Source organism: Podarcis erhardii (genome assembly GCF_964252035.2).
Source record: "Podarcis erhardii genome assembly, chromosome: 10".
NCBI classification, from domain to species: Eukaryota; Metazoa; Chordata; class Lepidosauria; order Squamata; family Lacertidae; genus Podarcis; species Podarcis erhardii.
This window is the reverse complement of record NC_138500.1, coordinates 19,668,361-19,694,350: the sequence shown is the minus strand read 5'-3', so window position 1 is coordinate 19,694,350 and position 25,990 is coordinate 19,668,361. Positions and strand designations below refer to the sequence as shown.

General features: G+C 43.6%; 1 protein-coding gene across 2 annotated transcripts in view; it reads right to left on the bottom strand.

The window, feature by feature from the left end:
• Window positions 1-25,990, bottom strand: part of LOC309351334 (sodium- and chloride-dependent betaine transporter-like) — a 91,645-nt gene that overhangs the window by 38,588 nt on the left and 27,067 nt on the right. Inside the window, exons 11-15 of one of the 2 annotated variants that reach the window (XR_014160798.1) lie at window positions 24,847-24,984; window positions 22,518-22,620; window positions 16,397-16,497; window positions 15,597-15,767; window positions 1,583-5,016 (exon numbers count right to left, since the gene is read on the bottom strand). Coding sequence is in view for 1 of the 2 variants with exons in the window: in XM_081878922.1 (XP_081735048.1) it covers window positions 4,870-5,016; window positions 15,597-15,767; window positions 16,397-16,497; window positions 22,518-22,620; window positions 24,847-24,984 (660 nt within the window). In the remaining variant the exon portion in view is untranslated. Of the gene's footprint in view, window positions 1-1,546; window positions 5,017-15,596; window positions 15,768-16,396; window positions 16,498-22,517; window positions 22,621-24,846; window positions 24,985-25,990 lie in introns of those variants that run through there. The other variant, XM_081878922.1, reaches the window with a different exon arrangement.

Genomic DNA, 25,990 nt, shown 5'->3' with positions numbered 1-25,990 from the left:
TGCTTCTGAGCAATGGACAGTTTCTTTGGCATGAACCCACATTAGACATTCTGAACCATGGTAAGACACTTAGGTGTTAAATAATAATAAAAACGTGTTGTTTAAAAACCCAATGTTTCTTTGCAAAGGTGACTAGGGGGAGAACCAGAATAGCTGGGAAATACACAACATTTCTCCTGGGATAGGAGCAACTGTGACAATTTCTCAACCAAAGTAAAATGCTTTTCAGTTTACTTAGGTGCTAAGTATTTGTAAAATTGCAATGCTTAAGTGTCCACATTATTTTTGCAAGCACAGGTGCTGCCATGAGCAGAGGCGTTCGCTGAATTTTAATTCTATGCACGCTACTCTGACCTCCTTTCCAGGAGAGGGGAATGGGGTGTCCCTCAATTTCCAGTGTCCAGGTTGTGAGTGCCATTGCTTATGAGCCAAAATGACATCATGCAAATAGCACCCACTGGACTGGGGGTGAAACCACAACACTTGCAAAAATACAAAAAGCAATTAGGAAAAATCTGAGTTGAGAGGACCATACACACACAAAGAATTTGTTCAGTAGTCACAGAATGCTGAACTCCAGTCATGCGAGCCAACAACAAGACCACCGTAAGGAGCCTCTACTCCAGCCTTTCCCAACCTGGTGCCATTCATGTGCTTTGGATGACAGCTCCCATCAACCCAAGCCAGCATGGCCTGTAGACAGAGATGATGGGAGCTGGAGTCAGCATCTGGAGGGCATCGTGCCGGCGTATATGTCCATGAGCTCAGAGATGCCTGCAAGAGCTTAGGAGTGCTTAACTTTTTACAAGGGACTGAGGGTAACAATTGGAACCAGGTAGATGCAGGAGGAGAGGTAAGTGAGCATGGGTAAGTGATGGAGGCTTGAGATTAGAACCATTTGTATATTTAGTCCATAGAACCATAGACTTGTAGAGTTGGAAGGGACCTTGAGGATCATCTAATCTACAATGCAGGAATACAATGCCCTACACCCTACAGTGCAGGAATATGCAGTTGCCCCACACAGGGATCAAACCTGCAACCTTGGCACTATCAGCACCACACTCTTAACCAACTGAGCTATCCAGGCGTTTGGAGAAACTGTACCATAGTTTCTCAGAAGCCTGGGGTAGGGGTGTCTGTTCTTTTCCTCTTTCTCCCCCCTACCTTGAAGAAGAATTCCACTTTGCAAGACTGTACTCATTCTCTACCAATGGTGTGTGTTTGAAAGGTCAAAAGACAAATCACAGGCCTCCTCCAGCAAGCATTTTAGTTGATCTCAAGGCAGAAGGGGCTGGTTCTGTTGAGGCAAGAAATCCACTGCATGCTCCCTCCTGACCTTCTGTAAAGTATCAGTCAAATGTTTTCTCTAGCTATTAAAATGAAGCATAGGTTGTGTCCAAGTTCACGACTCAAAAGCGCCACTCCTTCCATTAAATTCTGTCAGCTGCTAATAGATTGAAATTCTCTGGGTTTTTCTCTTGACCAGAGGTTACGTCTTCTGGACCTCCTCTGCTCCATAGGAAAGAAAGCAAAACCACAACCATTGTTGGTTCATAATGAAATAAATGCTGTTTATTGCGTATATCTTAAGTACAAAAGTTTATGAAAAATATAAAGATATAAATGTACAACTATGACATATAAAATTCAGTGAGCTGGTGTTGCCAGCTCTTTCTTCCTGTGCAGCCTGACATTTAGCCAATGGTGCATTCCCCGGTTTGGAACAATCAGAATCAGAAGAATCTTTATTTGCATCGGCCACTAGCCATAACAATAAAACATAACAAAATGCACTAAAGACAGAGGTAAAAACTTAACAATAGAAAATACATTTGGGAGGTTTACAACAATCAAATAATAGATCTTATTCTAATTGCACCCACTAAAAACATTGCTTTTTTGCTGTAACCTGATCATCTTGATCTGCTAAAAGAAAGGACACAGTAGCAATGGTTGAGCGACCTGGCATGGACAATAATAGAGGGGTAATAACCTCACTCCTCAAATCTTTATAAAGAGTGCAAGCCAGAAGCACATGAGCCACTGACTCTATACTGCCACCTCCACATGGACATAACCGTTTTTCCAGTGGAATTTTTTGAAATCAACCCTCAATACAGCCGAAGACAGTATATTAATCTTGTGAAAGTGAAAGCTCATCTGTATTTTGGAATTGTTAAATTTTGCAAACAGGGTGCCAAAGGAACATGCAGGGCCATTGCTGGCAACTGAGAGATTGTCAGATGGAAGTACTATTTGGATAGATAATGAGAAGACTTGTGTGGCTGTTGCGATTTGCAAAATAGTGGTAGCTTAGGATTCTGGCAAACGGCATGGACACCACCTGGCTGCAAACCTATTGCCTCCTGTTCTTCTGTGGCACTCTACCAGGAACTACTGAAGACTGGTAATTGGCCCAGAGTGATAGGAAACACTTCAGTTGCTTCATTTCTGCATACCAGGCTGCTAGGGAAGGCATGGGAGCAGAGTAAAAAAAAAACCCACTTGTCAATCCTTTATGGGATGTCTTCTGTACACACAAATGCTGTAAACAAGAGTTAGATGGCTTTTTATGAACATTCAAGTTGCTGATGAACACCTTGGAATTAGGAATAACTTCTGCTGGTGGAAAAAAAAAACCCTGACAGATCAAAACTCTGATGAGCGCATCATTTCTATGGGCTGTATTCAGTGTTTTCTGTCCACTAGCACAAGGGTACTTGTGCAAGTGGGTGGCTGAGTTTTAATGTAATGCAACAGAGGATTCTCTGCAACAGTTGTGCTAGCAGAAACTTGTTCCATAAGAGACTGCACAGTCTATTGTACAACAAAGTTACCAGCAAGCTGCTTATGCATTCTCTCATGCATCAGTGCTCCATTGGTGCAACACATTTTTCCAGTGAAACAAGTATACCACCAAGAGACTTCAACTTAGCGCTGCATTGGGTCAAACTATTGTCTACAAACAGATCCTATGAACATTCAAAGAGACTGTCCTAGGTAAGTGTGCATAAGTTTTGCCTTAGCAGAACAAGAAACAGCCAGCTGTTCTGGGTCATTGTGGGACAGTTGAATGGTGATTCACAGACCCGTATAGCTGACATGAGGGCCAAAGGTAGGTGTTAGTGCTGGTGTGCCCTACCAGGCACTGGGCTCTCAGCAACTGGTCAAGGAGTTCCAAGTGCTGAAATGGACCCTGGCTCCACATCTGCCACCTATTGACATTCGTGGTATATGATTTGACCATTTCAGGACTGGCCTTTCCATTACTGAGACAGCACACCTTGCCCATTCTAGGGGTGGAGGTGAAATTTGGCTCCACTTGCATTTTAAGCCAAGTTTATGTAATTCACACTCCTTGAAGCAATAGGCAGATTGAGATGCAGTAAACTTTTAACTCTTTTGCTCTTCTCCAAAATTCTGCAAGGAATACAAAGGAAACACAGTGCAAATATGGGAGAGAAGGGTTGGAATCAATGGCTTATCGTTTGAGGGCTGAAAGCAACAACAGCAGCAATTACTGATCATACTTAATGGATTTCTGGACATGGGACAAATAAACAAACACAGGCCACTCCTGTTTCCATTCCACTCCTGTTTCCATTTTCGTCAGAATTCTCCAACATCCCTTGCTGCAGCCACAACATTCACAATGCAAGGAGAGTTCCCTGTTGGTGTTTAGGATATTGAATTGACCTTGGTTAGCAGTGAACATTTACACAAGAAATAAATGAAAGCAAACCGGGACTCTGTGCACAGAAATTGATTTTCTAGCTTGTTGCGTCTTCCATTTCCCTCCCACCCCCACTACCTCTTATTTTGTGCCACAGACCATATGCCAACCTCTGTATCACAAATGCTAAGCTAGCATCATGCGGTCAGAGACTTCAGCTTTGTTATCTCCTATACGATCCAGACTGTCCTGCACTTCTAATGCAGTTTTGGCATTTACTTATATGGCAGTTGCATTCAACTTGCATTTCTCAGGTTTTTCCAGCAACTCAAGGATGTCACACAGAGCTGAATCAAACAATGGATATTCAAGCTGAAATACTGTCTGCCTGCTCCATTTCCTTTCTGCACTAGTCTCTTCTCAAAGGGGGAAAAAAGAGAAAGATCTTAAGTGGCTTTGACATGCTCTTTTTCTGACAAACTCATCTTGCTTCCAATTTATCGCCTTTCCCCCCTCCAGGGCCTCCTGCGTAATGGGAGAGGCTGAGTGATCAAGCTCTGGTTTCTACATCCAAATGAGGATTGTTGCCACTCTTCTTAAGATAAAAACAAAAAAGGAATCTCACCTACAGCAAAGATCTTTGTGAATTTTAAATTTAAAAACAACACAACAGTAATCCACCAAATTTGCTACAATTCCTGCAGTTAGGTCATGCAGATATGGCTGAAGATTCAGGTGTTCAAGGAATGTGAAATGTTTTTGCCAAGGAGTTAAGCCAGCAGTGGAAGAAACTTTCAGGAAGTCACTGGGAACTTGAACTGGCTAGCTTTATTCACTGTCTTTTCCGACACCTTGCTGCTAATTTATTTCTTATAAATGGGAAGGAGTGTATAGCACAGTGGTTAAAGCACCTGTGTTGCATGCAGAATATGCCAGGTTCAATCCCCTAGCACTGCCAGTAAACAGGAATTCAGGTTTCCTCTGAGCTCTGGACCCTTCACAGACAATTTTTCACCTCTACAGTGACTGTTCCATTGGCCCTATTCCAGTCTGTATGCTAAGTAAATGCAAAGGGAAGATGGTGCTGGCATCTTAAGAGACCCTGAGCAGCAACTCATCCCAGATGTAAGCAGAAGACAAAAGAAATAAGGAGAGATGTCTCCAGAAGGTAAAGAACTTCTTCCCTGGGAGATCTAGAAGTTGGTTTCCTTCTCTGTGGTGATGAGCACATCCTTGCATGGATGTTGACCTCCGGGCTTGAAGTACTGTCCAGATAAGGCAATCAGGTGCTTCTTGGGCTGGGGCAAGTCCTCTGCTGCAGAAGTGAGCTGGCGTAACCGCTGTAGAAAGACAAGCAGGGAGCAGACAGTGTAGCTGTCAATATAGCTGTTAGACAGACAACCACTCAATAGCCATCTGTATCCATAGCTCTGGGCAAAGACATTCCATGAGCAAATCCATTGTACTTCCTAATGCATGATTATTGGAAGACACATCTAAAAGAGCAGAAGGGAAACAACGTAACATTCTGATCCATTTTGCCTTTAGGCTCACTTTTTGTCGCCATGTGGTAGAGCCCAATAAACATTCAGCAGTGCTTACAGATGAGTGGATAGGTAGTGCGGTTGGCACAGGTTTGGGGAGAACAGCAAAGCATCCTGGGACACCTCAAAGTGTGATCCTCCAGGCTTCTCTATCTGGTCCTTGGGACACTCCCTAGGCCACACCTCCTCAGCCACACCCCTCTCCCCCAGCCACACCCCACAGTGGAGTGTTTTTGCCTGGCTGGAATGTGTCCTCAAACTCTGATAGTGCTTCTTGTTTGTCTGGATGAATGACAGAAGAACGGTGTGAATTAGTAGGTGATTCCCCTGGAGGAGAATGCAGCTGCAGACTAGGTCACAGGCCATTTAAAACAATGCAAACAGCTCTGCCAAGAGGACAGAGACATTTGAAAGACAGGCCCTGCTAGCCTTTTTATAGCTTTGTTAGCTGAGACATCTTGCCAACTCAAGTAGCAGGGCCCCATGGGAGCTGACCAGGGTCCTGATTTGCCTCGTTTCAGACATGACTCACTGGATGAAATTCTAAAATTCATTGCCACGTCCTCCGTGTGCCCTAACCAGCAGCAGAACAGGATACTAATCCATCTTATTTCAGCATTAGATTCAGTAGGCCAGAGCAGTATCTCTGCTTGTGATAATGGACAGCTTCAACCACCCTTATGTTAACCAAGTAAATATGTGTTTGGCTTGAAATACATGTTGGCTGTGTTTCAGTTGCTTTTGATTTCAGAAAGTGCATAGCGATAGATGGACTTCAAATGCAACCTGAATCAAATTCCTCCCCTATGCTACTTGCAGCTGGTGATGGTGGTAATGGTGACCTCTTGGTGGGTGTGCTGGGACAAGGTTGGGATAGGGGTGGAATGGCAGCAGCCCCACAGATACATTCCCACCTGGAGTACCCCTGATCTCACTCTCTTGCCTTGCTCCATCTTGACAAGTGCAAAGCTGCCAATGGAAGGATGCTGCTGCCTCCATCCACCAGCCTCACAAGCCTCCGCTGGCTGTGCTGAACCTTCTTAAGCTTCATGTTTTTCAGGCTGCTGCACTGCCTGCCTTTTATCCAGAGCAAGCCCTCGGACGGCTTATTTGTAACCATCATTTCAAGCAGTAGCAGTCCACTCCAGCCATCAGCTTGAGGAGCAGGGGACTCCTATGCTCACTGCAATGCCAATGCAGATTAGCCGCCCCACTATGGAATACAGAAATGGTGAATCACTTAATACAGTGCAATTTTTTTCAGTACCATGGAGTTGCTTTCTCTTTTTGATAAAATGCTCAAGATCTGGCCCAATCTGGTGCCATGGCAAGAGCATCCACTTATTATTAATACTAGTAATATTAATAGCCCGCCTTTGGCTCAGACCGAGACTCAAGACGGCACACAGGCATATAGGAAGTACCTGTCTAAAACAATAGCGCAAAACAGCACCCTTCACATCCTTAAACTAAAAGCATGCACTAGCATAGGTCAGTTAAATGTCAGAATTTGCATCTGGGAGTTTTGCAAAGTTAATTAACCTTGGCACTTCACAATTTCAGGACTGGGTACATTGCTCTGATTCATGAAGCACTGGTTAACCCAACTGTTGTGAGCAACATGAGGCCTGGAAGCTTGTGATGAAGCCTTAAGAATCTCAGTTCTAATTTTTTTTTTACAGATAGGTAGCCATGTTGGTCTGCCATAGTCAAAACAAAATAAAAAAATTCCTTCCAGTAGCACCTTAAAGACCAACTAAGTTAGTTCTAGGTATGAGCTTTCGTGTGCATGCACACTTCTTCAGATTCTTCAGGGTATCTGAAGAAGTGTGCATGCACACGAAAGCTCATACCTAGAACTAACTTAGTTGGTCTTTAAGGTGCTACTGGAAGGAATTTTTTTATTTTTTTTTTGACTATTTTTTTTTTGTTTTTGTTTAATGAAGTCTCTAGCCCTCAGGATCCCTGAGAGGAGTTTGAAAAATATGATGGCAGGAAAGTACATATGCCTGCCTGTTCCTATCATTACTGGAATCCCAGAAGCAAGAAGAAATGCTTTCATTTTTGAAAGTGTTTCCTGGAGTTAATTAGTTACTCTGATGTTTCTACAAAAGCCTTCTAAACATAATAAATCTCGAATTCTTCATGTGAGCAGAAGGCACCAAATCAGAATGATATGTCAGCAAGGGAGTGGGCTGTTAACTCAAAGGTTTTTTATCATTTAATTTTTCAAAACTTTTCAAAGGCGAGAATAAAATCACAGAAATACAGTTTGCTGCAAAGTGTGTAGGTTGTTGTTGTTTTAAATCACTTCTGGGATTGACTCAAAGTACAAGGCCCCTTCCTCCTCCCAAACCCATGTCAAAAAAAGTGACTTTCAGTAACGCCAACGTGGTGCACACTTTATAGCATAAAGTAGGAGGAAAGTAGCAGAAGGGATGTGGTTCAACTGTAGGGCAACTGCTTGGCTTGCAGAAGGTCCCAAGTCCAATCACTGGTGCTTCCAGGTACGGATGGGAAAGATTCCTGTCTGAAACCCTGGAGAGACATCGCCAGTCAGTATAAAGGTAAAGGGACCCCTGACCATTAGGTCCAGTCACAGACGACTCTGGGGTTGCAGCACTCATCCTGCTTTATTGGCTGAGGGAGCCGGCATACAGCTTCCAGGTCATATGGCCAGTATGACTAAGCCACTTCTGGCGAACAAGAGCAGTGCACGGAAACACCGTTTACCTTTCCGCCGGAGCGGTACCTATTTATCTACTTGCACTGGTGTGCTTTCGAACTGCTAGGTTGGCAGGTCAGCCAGTCAGTATAGGGAAGACTAATTTAGATTGAGCAAAGGTTCGATTCAGTAAAAGGCGGTGCCCAACAACCTGTTCTCACAATGTCCAGCCAGACGCTTATGGGAAACCTGCAAGCAGGACCTCAGCGCAACAGCTGTGGCTTCCAGCAACTGGTATTCAGAAGCATTACTGCCTCTGACAGTGACGCCCTATGGTGTAAGGTGATTGGTATGTTACTGGACCTATCAAAATTGAGCCCCGACCCCCACGTCTGCTCACACTGCTCACACGTCTGTGAGCAGTGTGCAAAACACATGTGGGGGAAAATACAGTATGTATTTCACATAAAGATGCCTATTTTGTGAGGGAATGCATTGAAAAACATTGCAAATGTGTGTTTTATGTACAAAGCACATAGAAAACGTGCACAATTTCAATGTGGGCTTTTCATGTGCTCTTTAAAAAAATACTCCACACAAAGAGGAACAGAACATTAAATGCCAGCAAACTACATGCAGGTGAAATTAGCCTATTTAGTCCACTCCTAGCTGTAAACCCTCTGGAGAAAGTGTTGGTTTGAAAATGCTGTAAATAAATGAATAAAGCAGCCAGCCTAGGCTGCTCCAAGAAGGTTCCCCTTCTCCACTTGGTCAAATGCAGCTCTCCATGCCTCTTTTCCTGGTCCTCAGGATTCCCCCTAAGCCACAGCCACTTCCCTGGCCATGCCCCTCATGGCCCCCTGCTCTGCACTCTCCTCAAGTGCTTTTGCCTAGCTGGAATATGTCCTTGTACTATTATAATGCCATTTGCTTGTCTGGATGGAGAGTAATATGTGTCTATATAGGAAGGTAGAAACATCCGACTGCTGCATGGGTGGAATGTAGCCTCCTGTAAGAATCCCATCCATTGCACCGCCCACTTTTGCCTCTAGCCCCGCCCACAACTGGAATGATGCCTGCAGGGGGGAGAGATCCTCTGCCCCTGCTAAATATAAATGGCACTTGGGTTTCTCTCTAGTTCTTCACTGCCTGTATTTTCACAGCTGGTCCATATTTCCCTAGGAGATTTTCTTCAAATCTGAATCTATCATGTGACAAAGCACAAAGAGAGGTTGTGATGCCCCCCCATGACCAGGTGAATAGTGCTATAAACACTGGATATGTGTTTCTATTTGAATTGGTGGCTGTTCTTCACAATGACCTTCTCAATGTCATTGATTGTTAAAAGAATCGTTATGACAACTCTGTTCTCATCCGGTTGTACTTTAAGAATTGCATTTTTTTTCTTTCGTTTTTACTATTTTTCTAAGCTGCTTGAATGATAGAAGAAAATATTAGCTTTCCTGTTATGAGATCCAGTTAATATCAGAAATTAAGCTTGAAGGGCATAACTGGTGCTGCTCTTGCTTTTCTGGGTTTCCTAAAGGCCTGGATTTCATTTCTGGTGGAATTAAGTAACTTGGCAAACCAGATCATCTTGCTGCTAGGATGTTTTGCACTGGGTTTTTAAAAAAATAATAATATTTGTTTTGTTTTACCTAATTAAAAGTTGTGTAAGAATTGCTCTGAACCAAATGCTATTTTTTAAAACACACAAATCTTTATTATTTTAATTTTATTAGAACAGAAAGTGGGGAGAGTCGATATTTGTTCTATTTGTATATATTTAATTGTTCTGTTTTGTAATGTTTTCCCCATCTGTGCATGCTAACTATATTCAGTGGTATTTGTTATGACCTTTGGCTACGACAATAAACTGAAATCAACAAGGCAATCCAGTACAAATGGTTTAATGCTGTCTATTTCTTGGGTTATTGGTGCTGTAGTTTCTTTTTATTGTCTTAAGCTGATTCCACACCAGGGCCCTTTAATGCTGCTCAGGCATTGCTGTTCCACAGCCAGCTGGAACAGAGGCTGATTCAAAGAAGCCAGAGCATCGTAGGGCAAAATGCATATGACAGAGACATGAAGACACATCGTGTGCAGGTGTTTATGTATTAATGCTTGAAGACTCCAAGCCGAGATGGGTGAGCTGAAGTGCTTGATTTTAAAGGAAAGGATAGATGATATAGTGAGCACAGCAGAAACCTGGGGGAATAGTGACAGAAACAGTGGGGGGCACTTATCTCGAGATAAAAGTCTATAGGAAGAACAAGGGAGGGCATAATGAAGGAGACACCAATATGTATGTCAAAGACCTACAAGCTAAAAAAACCCCCCAAAAGGGCAGACTCATCCACACACTCACTGTGGATGGTGATACCTGGAGCAAAGAATAAGTTAGTACTGGGAACATACAGTCGTACCTTGGAAGTCGAACAAAATCCATTCTGGAAGTCCGTTCGACTTTCAGAATGTTCAAAAACCGAAGTGTGGTTTCTGATTGGCTGCAGGAAGCTTCTGCAGCCAATCAGAAGCCGCTGAAGCCCCGGCGGACGTTCGGTTTCCAAACCGGAACAGTCACTTCTGGGTTTGAGGCATTCGGGAGCCAAAACGTTCAGGTACTAAGTTTCTCGACTTTCAAGGTACGACTATACTAAATGTCCAGAGTTATCCTGAGATGCTGAATGAAACTAAGGAAACATCCATAAGAGGAAATGTAATAATGGACCAATACCTTCACATAGATATATCCAGATTTGTCTGGCAGGGCAAAAAGCCCAGAATTAAGTTTAAGATATTAACAGATGCGAAAGAAAGAGGGGGCTTTGCCCTGCCAGACTTAAAGTTGTACTATGAAGCCGCAGCTTTTTGCTGGCTAAAAGACTGGCTACTTCTCGAAGACACTGACGTGTTGGACTTGGAAGGTTTTAACAATGCTTTTGGTTGGCATGCATACCTATGGTATGACAAAGTTAAGATCAATAAGGCCTTTAAGAACCATATTGTCAGGAAAGCAGTGTTTAATGTCTGGACAAAATACAAAGACTTACTGGAAAATAAAACTCCAAGGTGGCTCTCACCTCTGGAGGCTAAGGCCCTAAAAAGACCCAATATGGAGGCTAAATGGCCAAAATATTGGGAAATATTAGAAAAAGATGGAGACAATTGGAAATTGCAGAGTTTAGAGAAAATGAAGGATAAGGTGCGAGACTGGTTACATTATGCTCAGATTAAAGAAGTTTTTAAAAATGATAAAAAGTTAGGGTTCCAGGTGGAGAAATCGAAGTTAGAAACTGAATTGTTAGAACCAAAGACTAAGGTATTATCTAGAATGTATAACTTGCTGTTAAAATGGAATACACAAGACGAAATGGTTAAATCGGTTATGATAAAATGGGCACAGGACATTGGGCATAACATTATGTTTGAGGACTGGGAAAGGTTGTGGACCACGGGGCTGAACTTCACCGCATGTAATGCTCTGAAGGAAAATGTAATGAAAATGATATATAGATGGTACATGACCCCAGTTAAACTTGCCAAAATATACCATTCGTCTGATAATAAATGTTGGAAATGTAAAGAAAACGAAGGAACATTCTTTCACCTCTGGTGGACATGCCCTAAGGTGAAGGTCTTCTGGGAAATGATATATAATGAGCTGAAAAAGGTATTTAAGTATACCTTCACTAAGAAACCAGAGGCCTTCCTTCTGGGTATTGTCGGCCAGAAGGTGTTAAAGAAGGACCGAACATTCTTTATGTATGCAACAACGGCAGCAAGGATACTCATCGCAAAAAACTGGAAAACTCAAGATCTACCCACACTGGAAGAGTGGCAGATGCAACTGATGGACTATATGCAACTGGCCGAGATGACAGGCAGAATCCGTAACCTGGGAGAAGAGAAGATGGAGGAAGACTGGGAGAAATTCAAGAAGTATCTACAAAAACATTGTAATTTGGTTGAATGCTAAGAAGGATGCTAGATTATAAAAAACTGGCCACCACTAAATTAGATTTGAAATTTGATGATAAGTGAGACTAAAGAAAATATAAAATTTTTTGGAAGAAGTGCTAGATTATATTTGAATGAGTGGACATGAGATTGTAAACAAGTTGATAATTTGTTTGGAAAAAACTTTTAACGATGTAAATGGGAGCGGGAGACGTGAGGAAGTCCAAAGAAGTGATGAAATTATGTCTGTGATAGAAGTAAGACTGTTTATTATTTGTGCATTTATATTTAAAAACTTTAATAAATATTTATAAAAAAAAAAAAATACCTTCACATAGACTGGTAAATGTTTGTTCACATAAACAAAGAGGTAACATTGCTAGATAGCCTAAATGACTGTGCCCAAGAGCCAGTGTGGTGTAGTGGTTAAGAGCGGTGGACTCATAATCTGGTGACCTGGTTTCGCTTCCCCGCTCCTCCACATGCAGCTGCTGGGTGACCTTGGGCTAGTCACACTTCTCTGAAGTCTCTCAGCCTCACTCACCTCACAGAGTGTTTGTTGTGGGGAAGGAAGGGAAAGGAGAATGTTAGCCGCTTTGAGACTCTTTCGGGTAGTGATAAAGCGGGATATCAAATCCAAACTCTTCTTCTCCTCTAGAACTAACCTGAGGAAAGGCAACCCTAGTCTTAAAGTTACGTGGTGCCTCTGGTTGCTCTTTGATGGTAAAAAGACAGCAGAGACCTATTTCTTATCTTAGCAGTGTGGTCTCACAGCACTAAGATTGCAGGTGCTGCCTGAACTTCGACAATTCATTGTCAAAAAGAAGTCAGAGGCTTATCTCTGATCTTAGAGCTATGGTGCTCAGTGCTAAGAGCAAAGATAATAAATGTCTTATCTCCATCCCTGATGTCAGGTGAATGACAGGTAGGTGTGGTTTGCCCAAAATGGCCTGGCAGGCCAATTCGGAGGCCTGGTGGCCCTAATAAGACCCATGGCCCAGAGGTCTCCTATGCCTGGGTTAGTAAGACAGACCTTACCCTTACAGAAGCCTTGCTGGTTTTGCTTCAGCAAGTCTCGTTTTTCCGTATGCTTGGTAATTCTATATTTATGCTTTCTACCAGCTTTCCCAGAACAGATGTTAAGGTAACTGACCTGTAACTTCCCAAATTCCACTCTGGATCCTCCCCCCACCTTGAAATGGAGTTATATTGGCCACTTTCTGGTCCTTGTTGTGTAGAAGAGAGAATTTCAGCAGCTGTAACTTGCCAGGTAGCTACACTTGCACTCCTCTTTTGTAGATAGCCAGTAAATCAATGTCTCCATAATAAGTGTGTAAATTAAGAATTGTCAATTTCACATGGTTTTTACTTTCTGGAAATCACTAAGGCTACAGTCCTAACCCCATTTGCCAGGGAGTGGTCCTCACTGAATTCAAAAGGACTTACTTCTGTGCAGTTAGAGTGTTGCAAGGAGAAAAGAGGCTCAGAAACCTATTAAATTACGGCAATTATTATTATTCCTTTTGAGTACGATCCTCAACAATGGAGACATTCACATCGCTAAGCTCCTCATGTTATGACTTGAAGACAGGAAAGTACTGCATATTGAAGACAACACATTTAAAGATCATTTAAAGATCTTACAGTTAATACCTCAGTAGCGGTGAATTGAAACCTCCAGAGAACAAAGAATATTCCTTTTCATTCCACTTTGACCGTATGAGGCATGCTGTGTCAACACAGTTGACTGGAAATGGTGCAGCTGTCTTCAAAGGTGTTAAAGGCAACATCAAGGTGGAACCAAATTGTCTCCTGAAAACACACCTTTGCTTTCCCTCTCCAAACAAAAAGTTGTCCACCTGTCAAAAACTCCACTAGCAATTCACTCCCTGTCAACAAGTGAGCCACATCCCTCGTTCCCCTTCAGGTAGGTGCTCTCCTCATCACACACAAGAAAAAGGGTCATTGTACTACATGTAGCTGTGGATACACCCAACTGGAAACAGTGAAGTCTTTTTATAATGCAATATTTCTGATCTTTCCTTCCCACTGCATATTTTTCATTTGTTTGTGCCCTTTGCCTCATCTGTGTGTTTTCCTCAAGGCTCCCCTTCCTTTTCTTCCCTGTCTGGGGCTTTGCCTCACAACTTGTCCACCTGAGGTGGACATTAAATCAGTGCCGGCGTACAGCCTGTCATTCCTCATTATGTTAGAATCCCTAGTCAGTAAACAAGGGCCTGCGGGCACAACATCACCTTCCCGGAGGTCAGAGCACTAGGAAGGGCACCCTCTGCAAAGTTCATTCTCTTCAGTGCTAGTGTGTGAGATTTCCCAGCCACTTGTCACTGCGACTTAAATTGCTTCACCAGGAAACATGCAGACGCACCACCCAACGAGGTGTGCGCCTAGAAGATTGCATTTCATCCTTTTCAAATTATCTGTCATTCCAAAAGCTGCAGTTTCCAGCAAGCCAACAACAATGATCTTGCACCAAAAATGCACAAGATTAAAAGTCAACGGCTCGATTTAGACATCACATCAAACTGTGGTTTGTATGAAGCATTGTTTTAGAACCCCAGAACAAGCTGCAAGGGTCCAAATCGGGGTGAGGGAACTTTCTTCTATTGAAGGCCTCACTCTCTCTGCAGTGGTCTGCCAGGGATTTCATGCCAGCGGTGGGAGGAGATAACACCAGAGGCAGGCAGGGCTGCCCCTTCTCACTCTTTCTGCCACCTCTCCCCCACTCCATTTGCCTTCCCTCCCACTTCCTGCCAACAGGTAGCTGGGGACTAGACAGATCATTCTAGCCAGAGTTATGAACTGATCGCCTGCAGAGAGCTTTCTCCTCTCATCTTTCCATCACTCTGCTAATTTTGACTCCCTTCTCCATTTTTCCTCTCCCAAGGTTCGGGGCTGCATAAAATTAGCACGTTGCCCACCTCTGTTCCAAATTTGCAAGCAAATCATAATTTAGAACTTCTTGGTTGCTCTCATCTGTTCAGCACTCCAACCTTTAGAGCTGTAATTTGTCAGTTCAGACACTGCATCAAACCATAGCTGTGACAAATCCTGGTTTGCCAATTGACTTCAAACCACAGTCTCTGATTTGAGTTTGCCAGTCAGATTTTAGTAACTTGACTTTTAGCATGCTCTTGTTATATTGGTTGGGTTTTTAACAACTTGGGGTGTTGAAGGTGGGTTAAACATTTAGTAAATAAATAAATAACATCAACATCACACTCACAAACAATGATCTGTCAATTCACACATTACCCCAAAACAAAGTAAACATTCCTAAACCATAGTTTGGCATGATTCCTGCTGTTGTATAGGGGTCTTCCTTTATCCAAACAGATTGACCATCACCTTCATGTAACAATCCAACAAGGGCCTTGCATACGGCTCTTGGTCTGCCATACTCAATCCAATGTATGGTGGCAACCTGTTGTTCATGGGGAACTGCATGCATATCAAGCCAGGTACGCTTTTAAATATGCTATTAAGTTTATAAAAAAAGGAATGCCTGCAATTAAGCAGAATTCAGGGTTAGGTCCTCTGAAATAACCAGAGCATTGCTTCATGGCTTAGGATGTCACTAACACCCAATTATTTTGGGACACAGCAAACCAAGGCCATTCTGACTTTCTATACTACAACGGAAATCACCGAAGCTGCCAATTTCACATCTTGCAAGCCAGTGAACAGCCCTACCCAAGTTCTGTGACCTTAAAGATGCCTCACTTTCTTTTACCTCTTTTAATGATCCTTTGGTTTTCAGGAGGATGAACACAGCATACAGCGGGATGCAGATGATAGAGGACAGCGCCATCAACCAGCCCACAGCAATACCCCATGGCGGATATTCGTATACTTTGTTATACGTGAGCGGTGTGTACCTAATGAGTGAAAACAGGAAGGTGGCCTGAAGAAGACAAAAGCAGAAAGCATGACTGCTATGCTAAGTGAAATGAGAAGATAACTCTGGAAAAGAGCTGTATACTGATATTTATAGCTTGATACTTTGTAGCAGAATGATTTAAGCTGTGGAGAGGAAGACAACCAACACTGAACTTGAGTCATGGTAGCCCATGGAGAGGTGATTGTGAAGATCCTCTTGGGCTGCCCTTCCTGACCTGGCGCCCTCCAGATGGTGTGGACTACAGTTCCCAGCTAGTATGGCCAATAAGCAGGGGTAATGGGGGCCTTCTGGAGGTTCCCTCACTGCAAGAAGTGAGGTTACAGGGAACCAGGCAGAGGGCCTTCTCTGTAGTGGCGCCCACCCTGTGGAACGACCTTCCATCAGATGTCAAGGAAATAAACAACCATCTGACTTTTAGAAGACATCTGAAGGCAGCCATGTTTAGGGTAGTTTTTAATGTTTGAAGTTTTATTCTGTTTTTAGTATTCTGAACTACATTGCTACTTCAACAACACTGCACCGAAGAACAAGAAGTTCTTTACTGCAATCCTCATGGAAGGTTCAATGTTTCATCCTCATTCAGAGATGCATTAATGACCTAAAACATGGCACAAAAGATTCAATCTACCTACCAGACAAACTCCAGGTGTGAGAAAGAGCCAGCACACTTTAACCAAGGGCCATGGTCGGTAGCCAATCATATCCTCGATGTTGTCATAGAAACGGTCTGCTCCTTGATGCCCACAAAGAAAGAGAAGGGTGGTTTTTAAAAAATCAACATAAATTCATAATATTATGAACCAGATGACACGGATTAACTTGATTACACACACACACATCTAGACAATCATCAGCTCTGTAGTTTATTTGTATGTTTCCATTCCTTCTTTTCTCCAAATAGATCTGGGAAACCAAACAACAACCATATCAAGAGGCCATTTTGTCAACTTCATGGCTGACTGGGGTTTTGAAGCTGGGTTTCCTATATCTCAACCATCACTAACCCAGGGATGGGGACCACCTCCAGATGCTGTTGAACACTAACTCCCATCATCCCTGAGAATGGGTCTTGCTTGCTGGGGGAAGCTGGGAGTCCCCATCATGTTCAGAGGGCCACAAACACCTCATCCCTGTTCTAGCAACTTCACTTCATTACCAGTCATGAAGTAAACTGAGGAGATCTTGCTGTTATGAAAAATAGTTAGTGTATTCATAATATTATGTTTTTATATGTGTTCGAAGCCTCCCAGAGTGGCTGGGACAACCCAGCCAGACAGGCAGGTTATAAATAATAAAATTATTGTTATTGTTGTTAGACCATTTTTTAAGGAATTGAAGGGAAACCTGAAAACTTCTATAGTGCTTTGGAATGCATAATGCGACTTCCCCAAACATTCCCCAAGCATTATGTTTGTTTGTTTTTTGTTTATGCTGTAAAATCAATAAAAATTATTATAAAAAAAAAAAAAAAAAATATAGTGCTTTGGAATGCAAACAAAGTTCTGTTAGAAGTAACCCTTTTTGGTGATTTACAAGGCATTTTATTTATTGTCTTCTTGTATCTTATCTTCAGAGTTAAAATGTTTTATTGTTATTTTTCATCTTTAGGCATAATGCTGTTTTATGTTCCATAAAAATAGCAGTTTTTGTTCTTATACGGTTGGTCGGTTTTAGTGGTGTCTTATCTGTTTAGTCATAAGGAGTGCTGGGTCTTGTTATTTTTATAAGCTTGGCTGGGGGGGGGGGAACACCCTCTGAAAATTGGATTAATCTTTAGAGGTAGGGTGAAATTCTAAGAACTATCAAGGTGGGGTGTTATGAGATGGCCAAGGATTCCCCCCATCCTTTTTAACCCAAAAGAAAGCATTCAAACCAGAGTTTGGCCACTCTCAGCAAGAGGGCCATATTTCTTGGACAAGGCTCTTCAGGGTATGACAAACTGCTTCCTTCATGAATGTGGGGAAGATCTGCCAATATCTTGTTCAGGACACTCGCAACCAGAAGCCACAGCCCTGCCACCATTCTCTGACTCAGGGGAAGAGTCCTTTGCAGTACCTCTGTCTCTGCTGCCTTGAGGACTACAGAATGAGGTGATTCCCCTTTCACAACTCCTGCAAGGCAAGGCCTACCACACTCCAGGTTTTGTCTGCTTACATAAGGCTTCGCGTGGCACCAACTCCCTGCAGAGGCAACATCTACAGTTGCTACTGGCTTTCAGAGCTGTCCAAGGTCTTGTTCTTACCTGCCCATATTTCACTAGCACCAGTCATTGCCTGCTTCCACTGATAGTCTCCACCTCCCATGGCTCTGGACATTAGGCATCCCTGCATTGCCAAAAAACCTGTCCTTCTTGCCAGAAGAGAGTGAGCATTGCACAGTTGCCTAGGCAACCCAGGGATGCTTGCCTAGCTTCTGGGGCAGTGACATGAGGAGACAAAATGGCCCTCTGTTGCCTAGGTTATTGTACAATGCTCACTCTCTACCAGTGACAGGAAGCATTGCCCAACCATCTGGGCAATGCAGGGATACTTGCCTAAATTTCTGGTGCTAGGCTGGAGCATAGCACTAGAAGTCTTTCTGTGCTGCGAGCATTATTATTATTATTCTTATTCTTATTCTTCTTCTTATTATTATTATTATTATTATCTTATAGGGCACCCAATGTTTTCGAAGGGCTGTACATATATGAAAAGATAAGGCATGTTTCCCTTAAATATCACAATCTAATGGATATTACAGAAAAGAGGGGGAAATGTAGTTAGAAGAGGATAGTATCCATTGAGGCAGTTATGCTTGATTTTCCTGGAAAGCAGGGGTGCTGGGTCCAGTCAATCTTGATGGCCTGGCTAGTGACAGAAACCAGAGTATGGCTCTGTTCATCTCTACAATCCTGGGGCAGTCAGCAGTCACTGAGCCACCACAACCCAACCCTGGCCATGGTACACTGCTGCATTTCACTCCCAACAAAAACCCAATCCTCCACATTTTACGCCAAATTTGTGGGTGATACTTTAACCCAGCGGTACTTTATTCAGATCTATGGATGAATGTGTGGAGGTCAGGAAATGGAACTGTAGGCTCAGGCCTGCTCCCTGCTCTGTGAACATTTGAAATGGAGTATCACAAAACATTAGCCATAACTTGTCCTGCTTGTAGCACTGTTGAAGTTAATGCTAGTTTTTAAATTTCAGAGTCAAACAAGCAGCAAGTGCCATCTCTCTGTTTTCATCTTCAGGTTCTGACTGAGCAAACAAGGAATCATATTCCAAAGCCCGTAGCATTTAGATAGAAATGAAAGAGTTGCATTTAATTAAAAAGTTACTTCTGGAGCTGGGATTCAGAGTCAAAGGTCCAAGTGCTGATCCCAAGTGGCTCAGTCTCTCTGTGAATCACAGCAAGTAAACCACTGGAAAGTCACTATGAAACCTTCTCCACACCCCAATGCACATATGCCTGCTGTGACATCAGGGAAGGTTACCAAATTGGGATGCAAGCAACATCAGAAGTCAAGGATGACTTATTATGAGATACTGAGATACAACTTTTTATAAAAAGCAGACATTTTGCTAGTTCAGGGGAATGGTAATCTAGTGGATGGGGAGAGAAAAGGAAACATTTTAGATAAGCAAAAAGTGAGCAACAGCAGCAGTTTGGGACATATCCACCAATACTGTTCAGCTGGTAGAGCATGAGAATCTTAATCTCAGGATAGTGGGTTTGAGTCCCATGTTAGGCGAAAGGTTCCTGCATTGCAGGGGGTTAGACTAGATGACCCACGTGTTCCCTTCCAACTCTGCAATTCTATGATTCTATGACTATGGTAGCATTGTTAAAGCTTTCTTTACTCATCTGCCTCCTTGCAGAAATGCTGCACTGCAAAGGTTTCAGCCCAAGCCATCAAAGGCAGGGGGTGACATAGTAGAAAGCAATGGAACCTGACATGAATGGATTTACCGAGTCCTTGAACGGGGAGGTTGGCATGCTCTATATTTCAAAATGATGATGAAAAAAAATTAATCAGGCTTAAGGAGTCATCAGTTCAGTCAGCCTGCGCTGCTCTCCAGCAAAAGTGGAAGCTGGAAGAAGGATGTGGCACAGCCTCCCCACCCCCGGTCATCTATTCAAAAAGATTATGTACACTGCCGTAGAGAAGGGCCTTGAATAACTCCTTAGGGAGAGCTTTGTTTAAGTAAATGGAGGTGTTCACTGTTATCCTGGACAACCTAAAGCACACAAACTGAAATACGGTCACAAAGCAGCAGGCCATGAAAGCAGTATGCGCCGTGTGTCAAATAGCTTCTTGGTCCCTGGTCATCCCAGCAACTACCATGCAACAAGGTGCTCCCCATGCCCCAAGAAATGGTCAGTGCTCCACCTCTGTACCATAGTATATCTTCAGCCTGCTCCTGATTGCTCACCGGGCATAGGTGTCCAACTTGCAACGCCTCTGCCCAAATACAGTGGTACCTCGGGTTACATACTTAATTCATTCTGGAGCTCTGTTCTTAACCTGAAACTGTTCTTAACCTGAAGCACTACTTTAGCTAATGGGGCCTCCTGCTGCCGTTGCACCGCCGGAGCCCGATTTCTGTTCTGATCCTGAAGCAAGGTTCTTAACCCGAGGTTCTATTTCTGGGTTAGCGGAGTCTGTAACCTGGAGCCTATGTAACCTGAAGCGTATGTAACCCGAGGTGCCACTGTACTAGCATAACCATACTTAGCATTTTAATAGCACATCTCAGGCATTCTGAACACGCACCCTCCCCGCCTATTATTGCAGAATCCTTTATAACAGTTCTGAATCAAAGGCCAGAAATATTATTACCCACTCACTCTGAATATTGCAGAGAAAAGCTGAGGGAACTGCATATTACCCTAATCTTAATGCGATCTTGCAAGTTTGCAACTGGGTAAGATCCGAAGGGGGTGGGAATATCCCATTTCACAGCTTGCACTCTTTGCCACACCAATTCTGCCTATCCGAATTTGTCTGTGTGCTTGTACAAGAAAGATACATTTATTGGAAATTATTAGAGACAGGCCATGGATTCATTTCAAGGCCACACAGAAAATTGCCCTGAGCATTCTTTCACCCAGTGCCAAACCTGGTTATCTAAGATTCCAACAGCTTAAACCCGAATTCTTCTCCAGCAGGAGAAGATCTCTTTCTGAACAAGTAATCTTGCGGTCATATACACTGGCGCTGTTCAGAAAATGCTCCCTGGGCTGTGTTATTATTCCAATCTTTTTAAAACATGCATGGTGTGTGAGAGAGAGAAAGAGAGGGAGGGAGAGAGAGAGAGAGAGAGAGAGAGAGAGAGAGAGAGAGAGAGAAGACTCCCATCTAGACTCTTACTTTTGGCAACTGCAATAGCAACAGCAACCAAAAGTTGGCTGGAAGTGGCATACTCCTTTCACAGAAATGAAGCCATATGCAGGAAATCCTCAAATCTTTGTCACGGTGTCTGCTTGACAGGCAGGGGGAAAGCTGCCAGGCTATGTGGGTGGCAGCATCATGGCTGCCAACAGGCAAGTCTGAAACATGTGTCTTTATTTACGATGTTTGCTGTAAACCTTTGCAGCATAAGCAAAGCAGATCTGGGCTGCCAAACTACATATCCTCAGGTGGAGAGAGGGCAAGAGGAGCAGCAATCCCTGGGCACAAGTCTTCCAACAAGTCCCTCGTTTGCAGAAGGAGTTGCTGGGATGTTAACACTGGGATAGTTCAGGATGGGCAACTGGCATAACAAGCGAGCACACCAGTCAAATATTGAAATTAACCAGCAGGAAAAGCAAATAAACCTATTTTAGATGTACACCTAAATATGTCACACGAATGAGATAGATAAGCATGTGTTGAGAAATACAGTTGTCATGCAGGTCAAGAATGTGATAACTACCCGCCCCGAGGGGCACACCTTGGGATTGGGGTGTGGGAGCAGCAACCAGGGGAAAGAAAGACGTAACATCTTACAAGGACTGGAAGAAACACCATGGACAGAATAACCTCCAGACACACTGGAAGAACAAGGATATAGTTTGAGTTCCTCACTTGTAGCTTTAGAAATCATTTAATGTGTCAACACAAACCGAAGTTATTAATATTGCAGTTGTTGTATAAAGGATTATTATTATGACTGGAAGATTATGGAAATTAATAAAATTTTGGAATGCAGAAATAATCAAGCCATCAATTCTAGCATGCAGGGGCCACTTTATCTAAAATATATAATTCGTTACTTGAACAATTGGTATTAATAATTGCATTATAAATTGGTATTGTTATAATGAGGCTATTATTGGATTGTAATTGAAAACTAATAAAAAATATTATTATTATTTTTTAAAAGGGAAAGCAGGTTTGCTCTCTTCCTGGCATGGACAGCTCAGGAGACAGACTCAGCCTTCCACCCTGTTCTCTGCTTCTGAGCTGTTTCCTGCTAATTGGCAGAGGAGAGATCAGGAGAAGAGAAAGTTTAAACTTCCCCCTCCTCTCTCCCTGCTGATTGGAGGGAAAGATCCTTGCAGTAGAGAAGGAGGGCCCTTTTCAGATGCTGTTTTCACTAAGACATGCATTTTTGTGCACATTTCAGGGTTGGAAGCATGTATTGCAAAATTCAGCGAAGCGTGATTTTCAAAGGACAGTTGCATCTCAAGTCACACATCGTTTCAGGAAGTGCAAATTGTGGATATATATGCCTTAAAATGTGAACTCGAACCAAATTTCTCCCCAATCTCAGAACTTCTACATACCATAAACCCATCCAATGCAGACGACTTCGAAGATAGCGAGGAAAAGCAGGCATGTCCCACTGGCTGCGTAATAATCAAACAGCTGGAAGATGTACATTCCACCCTGCAAGAGGCACAAAGGGGAAAAGGAAGACCATTTGCAAACAACTAGAGCAAAACGGCTGAAGAAGCCAACAAACCGGTGAGCTATATTGTTGTTGTTTAGGCGTTTAGTCGTGTCCGACTCTTCGTGACCCCATGGACCAGAACACGCCAGGGACTCCTGTCTTCCACTGCCTCCCGCAGTGTGGTCAAACTCATGCTGGTAGCTTCGAGAACACTGTCCAACCATCTCGTCCTCTGTCGTCCCCTTCTCCTTGTGCCCTCCATCTTTCCCAACAATAGGGTCTTTTCCAGGGAGTCTACTCTTCTCATGAGGTGCCCAAAGTATTGGAGCCTCAGCTTCACTGTCCTTCCAGTGAGCACTCAGGGCTGATTTCCTTCAGAATGGAAAGGTTTGATCTTCTTGCAGTCCATGGGACTCTCAAGAGTCTCCCCCAGCACCATAATTCAAAAGCATCAATTCTTCGGCGATCAGCCTTCTTTATGTCCAGCTCTCACTTCCATACATCACTACTGGGAAAACCATAGCTTTAACTATACGGACCTTTGTTGGCAAGGTGATGTCTCTGCTTTTTAAGATGCTGTCTAGGTTTGTCACTGCTTTTCTCCCAAGAAGCAGGCGTCTTTTAATTTCGTGGCTGCTGTCACCTATATTAGTATGGTGTTAAGAAGCACAGAAGAACTCACCTTGCTATTAAAAAAAAATCTGTCAAGCAAACCCACCTAAATGCCTCCTCACTGTGGCAGGGTGTTGTCAAAATGCCTTGCATTTTGCAGCCCTTCAGATGTTGGTGGACTCCAGCTCCCATCAGCCCCAGCCCACATGGCCAGTGCTTAAGGATGCTGGGAGTTGTAGTCCAGCAACAATTGGAGAGCACCAGGTTCTCCCTTCCTGGATTACAGGTCTTAGTGAAAGAGGATCACAGTCCTTCTCATTTCCTACATTCCACAGAATGCCTACACATTTTTGCAATTCCACAAGGCGGAGGGACTTGATATTGTGCACATCCACCTGGAAAATAGAATGATTCATGAGCCTCTGGGGCAAGTTCCCAATACTCCATGGAATAGGGGCCTGAAAGAGGAAATGGAACGAGACTCCTACGCTCTTCTGCTGCTGAGAACACGCCTGACCTTTGGTGCCAGCTTTGGGTTCCTTGCACAGATGGTACATGTATGTTCTCTAAGGTGGGCCATTTGAGGGCTTGATGCAAAGAAGAAGAAGAAGAAGAAGAAGAAGAAGAAGAAGAAGAAGAGTAGTAGTAGTAGTAGTAGTAGTGGTAGTTTGGATTTGATATCCCGCTTTATCAGTATCCGAAGGCGTCTCAAAGCGGCTAACATTCTCCTTTCCCTTCCTCCCCCACAACAAACAGACTCTGAATCCTCACATAGTACAGATGTGCCTCATATTCTCCATCATTTCACAGTGGAAATGGGGACACTTGCCTCTGGGGTCCCTTGTGTGACACCCATTGGCATCAAAGCACTCTCAAACCTTCACCAAGGCCCCCAGCCTCTCCTCTCACAATGAATGGAGACTTTGGGGGCTTTTCTGATTGCTTGCCTGGGTGGAGGATGGGTTTGCGTGAAGAAACCAATAACTTCTGTGTGGCTGGATATGTAGCCTAATGTACAAAGATAAAAATCGTATTTGTTGTTCCACCCACTTTTGCCTCCAGAAGATGACCTTTGAAGGAACACAGCTCTCAGGATGAAAATAGTTCTCCACCCCTGGTTCAAAAGGCACTCCAGAGACAAAACCAGGAGGAAAAGAGGGGTAGTGATTTATTTGGGTCAGGCACCAAAAGACATGGATTGTCACTGGGGGAAAGGATATATACAGTCATACCTTGGATCTCAAATGCCTTGGCTCCCGAACAAATCGGCTCCTGAACAATCAAAACCGTGAGTGTTCCAGTTTTTGAATGATTTTTGGAAGCTTCCACGACTTCCAATTGGCTGCAGGAGCTTCCTGCAGCCAATCAGAAGCCACGCTTCAGTTTTTGAACATTTTGGAAGTCAACCAGACTCCCGGAACACATCCCGTTTGACTTCCAAAGTACAACTATATAGCATATGGAAATGCAAATTGCATTGCAGCTTCTTCTAACCATTTATGTGAGCTTAGAGTGCTGGATAATAATGATTATATGCCATTGTGTGGTTGATAGAGCAGATGTTATTTCCAAACGCCTCTTCTGCCCTCCCACTGAGCTCTGCTTCTCACCTCAGTGACCAGTAGCAAGCCAATCAAGTAGCAGATCACTGCAATGCCCAGGATCAGCATCTCCCGACGTCCTTTCTTACGGAAGATGTCCGGGAACAAGTCAACAATGGCTGTCACCAAGCTCTCGACACAGACAAACTATGGAAGAAATAGTCGTATCAGGAAATACCACATTCCAGAGCTCCCCTTCCTCAGTCCTCCCTCTCCTCCAATTTCCTTGTCAGTGTTCACTCTTAGCCAGGAATAGGCAAACTCCAACCCTCCAGATGTTTGGGACTACAATTCCCGTCTTCCCTAGCTTAACAGGACCAGTGGTCAGGGATGATGGGAATTGTAGTCCCAAACATCTGGAGGGCCAGAGTTTGCCTATGCCTGCTCTTAGTCATAACTTCTTGTAGCCATAACCCGGTCACGCACATCTCCCAGCACATGCAGGACTGGACTTGAGATACACTGCTGGAAACCAACCCCACCCTACCACACACAGTGTTTGCAATGGCATGCGTCACGTGGCCTGAATCCTTCCATGTGGGTGTGTGCATGACTGCCTTGGCACAAGTCAAAGTGGCTGGAAGCCAAAACTTCCCCTTACCCCTGGGGAGGGTTTGTAACTCAGCAATGAGAGAACATTTTTTCCGCATGCAGAAGACCCACGGTTAATTCTTGGCAGCTCCAGTTAAAAGGCTCAGGAGATACCTCCATACAAGACCCTAGAAAGACTGTGCCAATCACCATAGACAGTACTGCATTAGATGGGCCATCATCTGTATACGTGTGTGTGTGTGTGTGTGTGTGTGTGTGTGTGTGTGTAGATCTATAAATAGTGGCCACCATGCATTGTAATGGATGTGTGTTAGTATATCGTTAATTAGCCAATTCAGCTGCTTTTTCTTCTTTAGACTGGTGACTGGGAGCAGCCGCTGAGACCACATAACACCCGTCTTGAAAGACCTACATTGGCTCCCAGTACGTTTCCGAGCACAATTCAAAGTGTTGGTGCTGACCTTTAAAGCCCTAAACAGCCTCGGTCCAGTATACCTGAAGGAGAGTCTCCACCCCCATTGTTCAGCCTGGACACTGAGGTCCAGCTGGTGGTTCCCTCACTGCGAAAAGTGAAGTTACAGGGAACCAGGCAGAGGGCCTT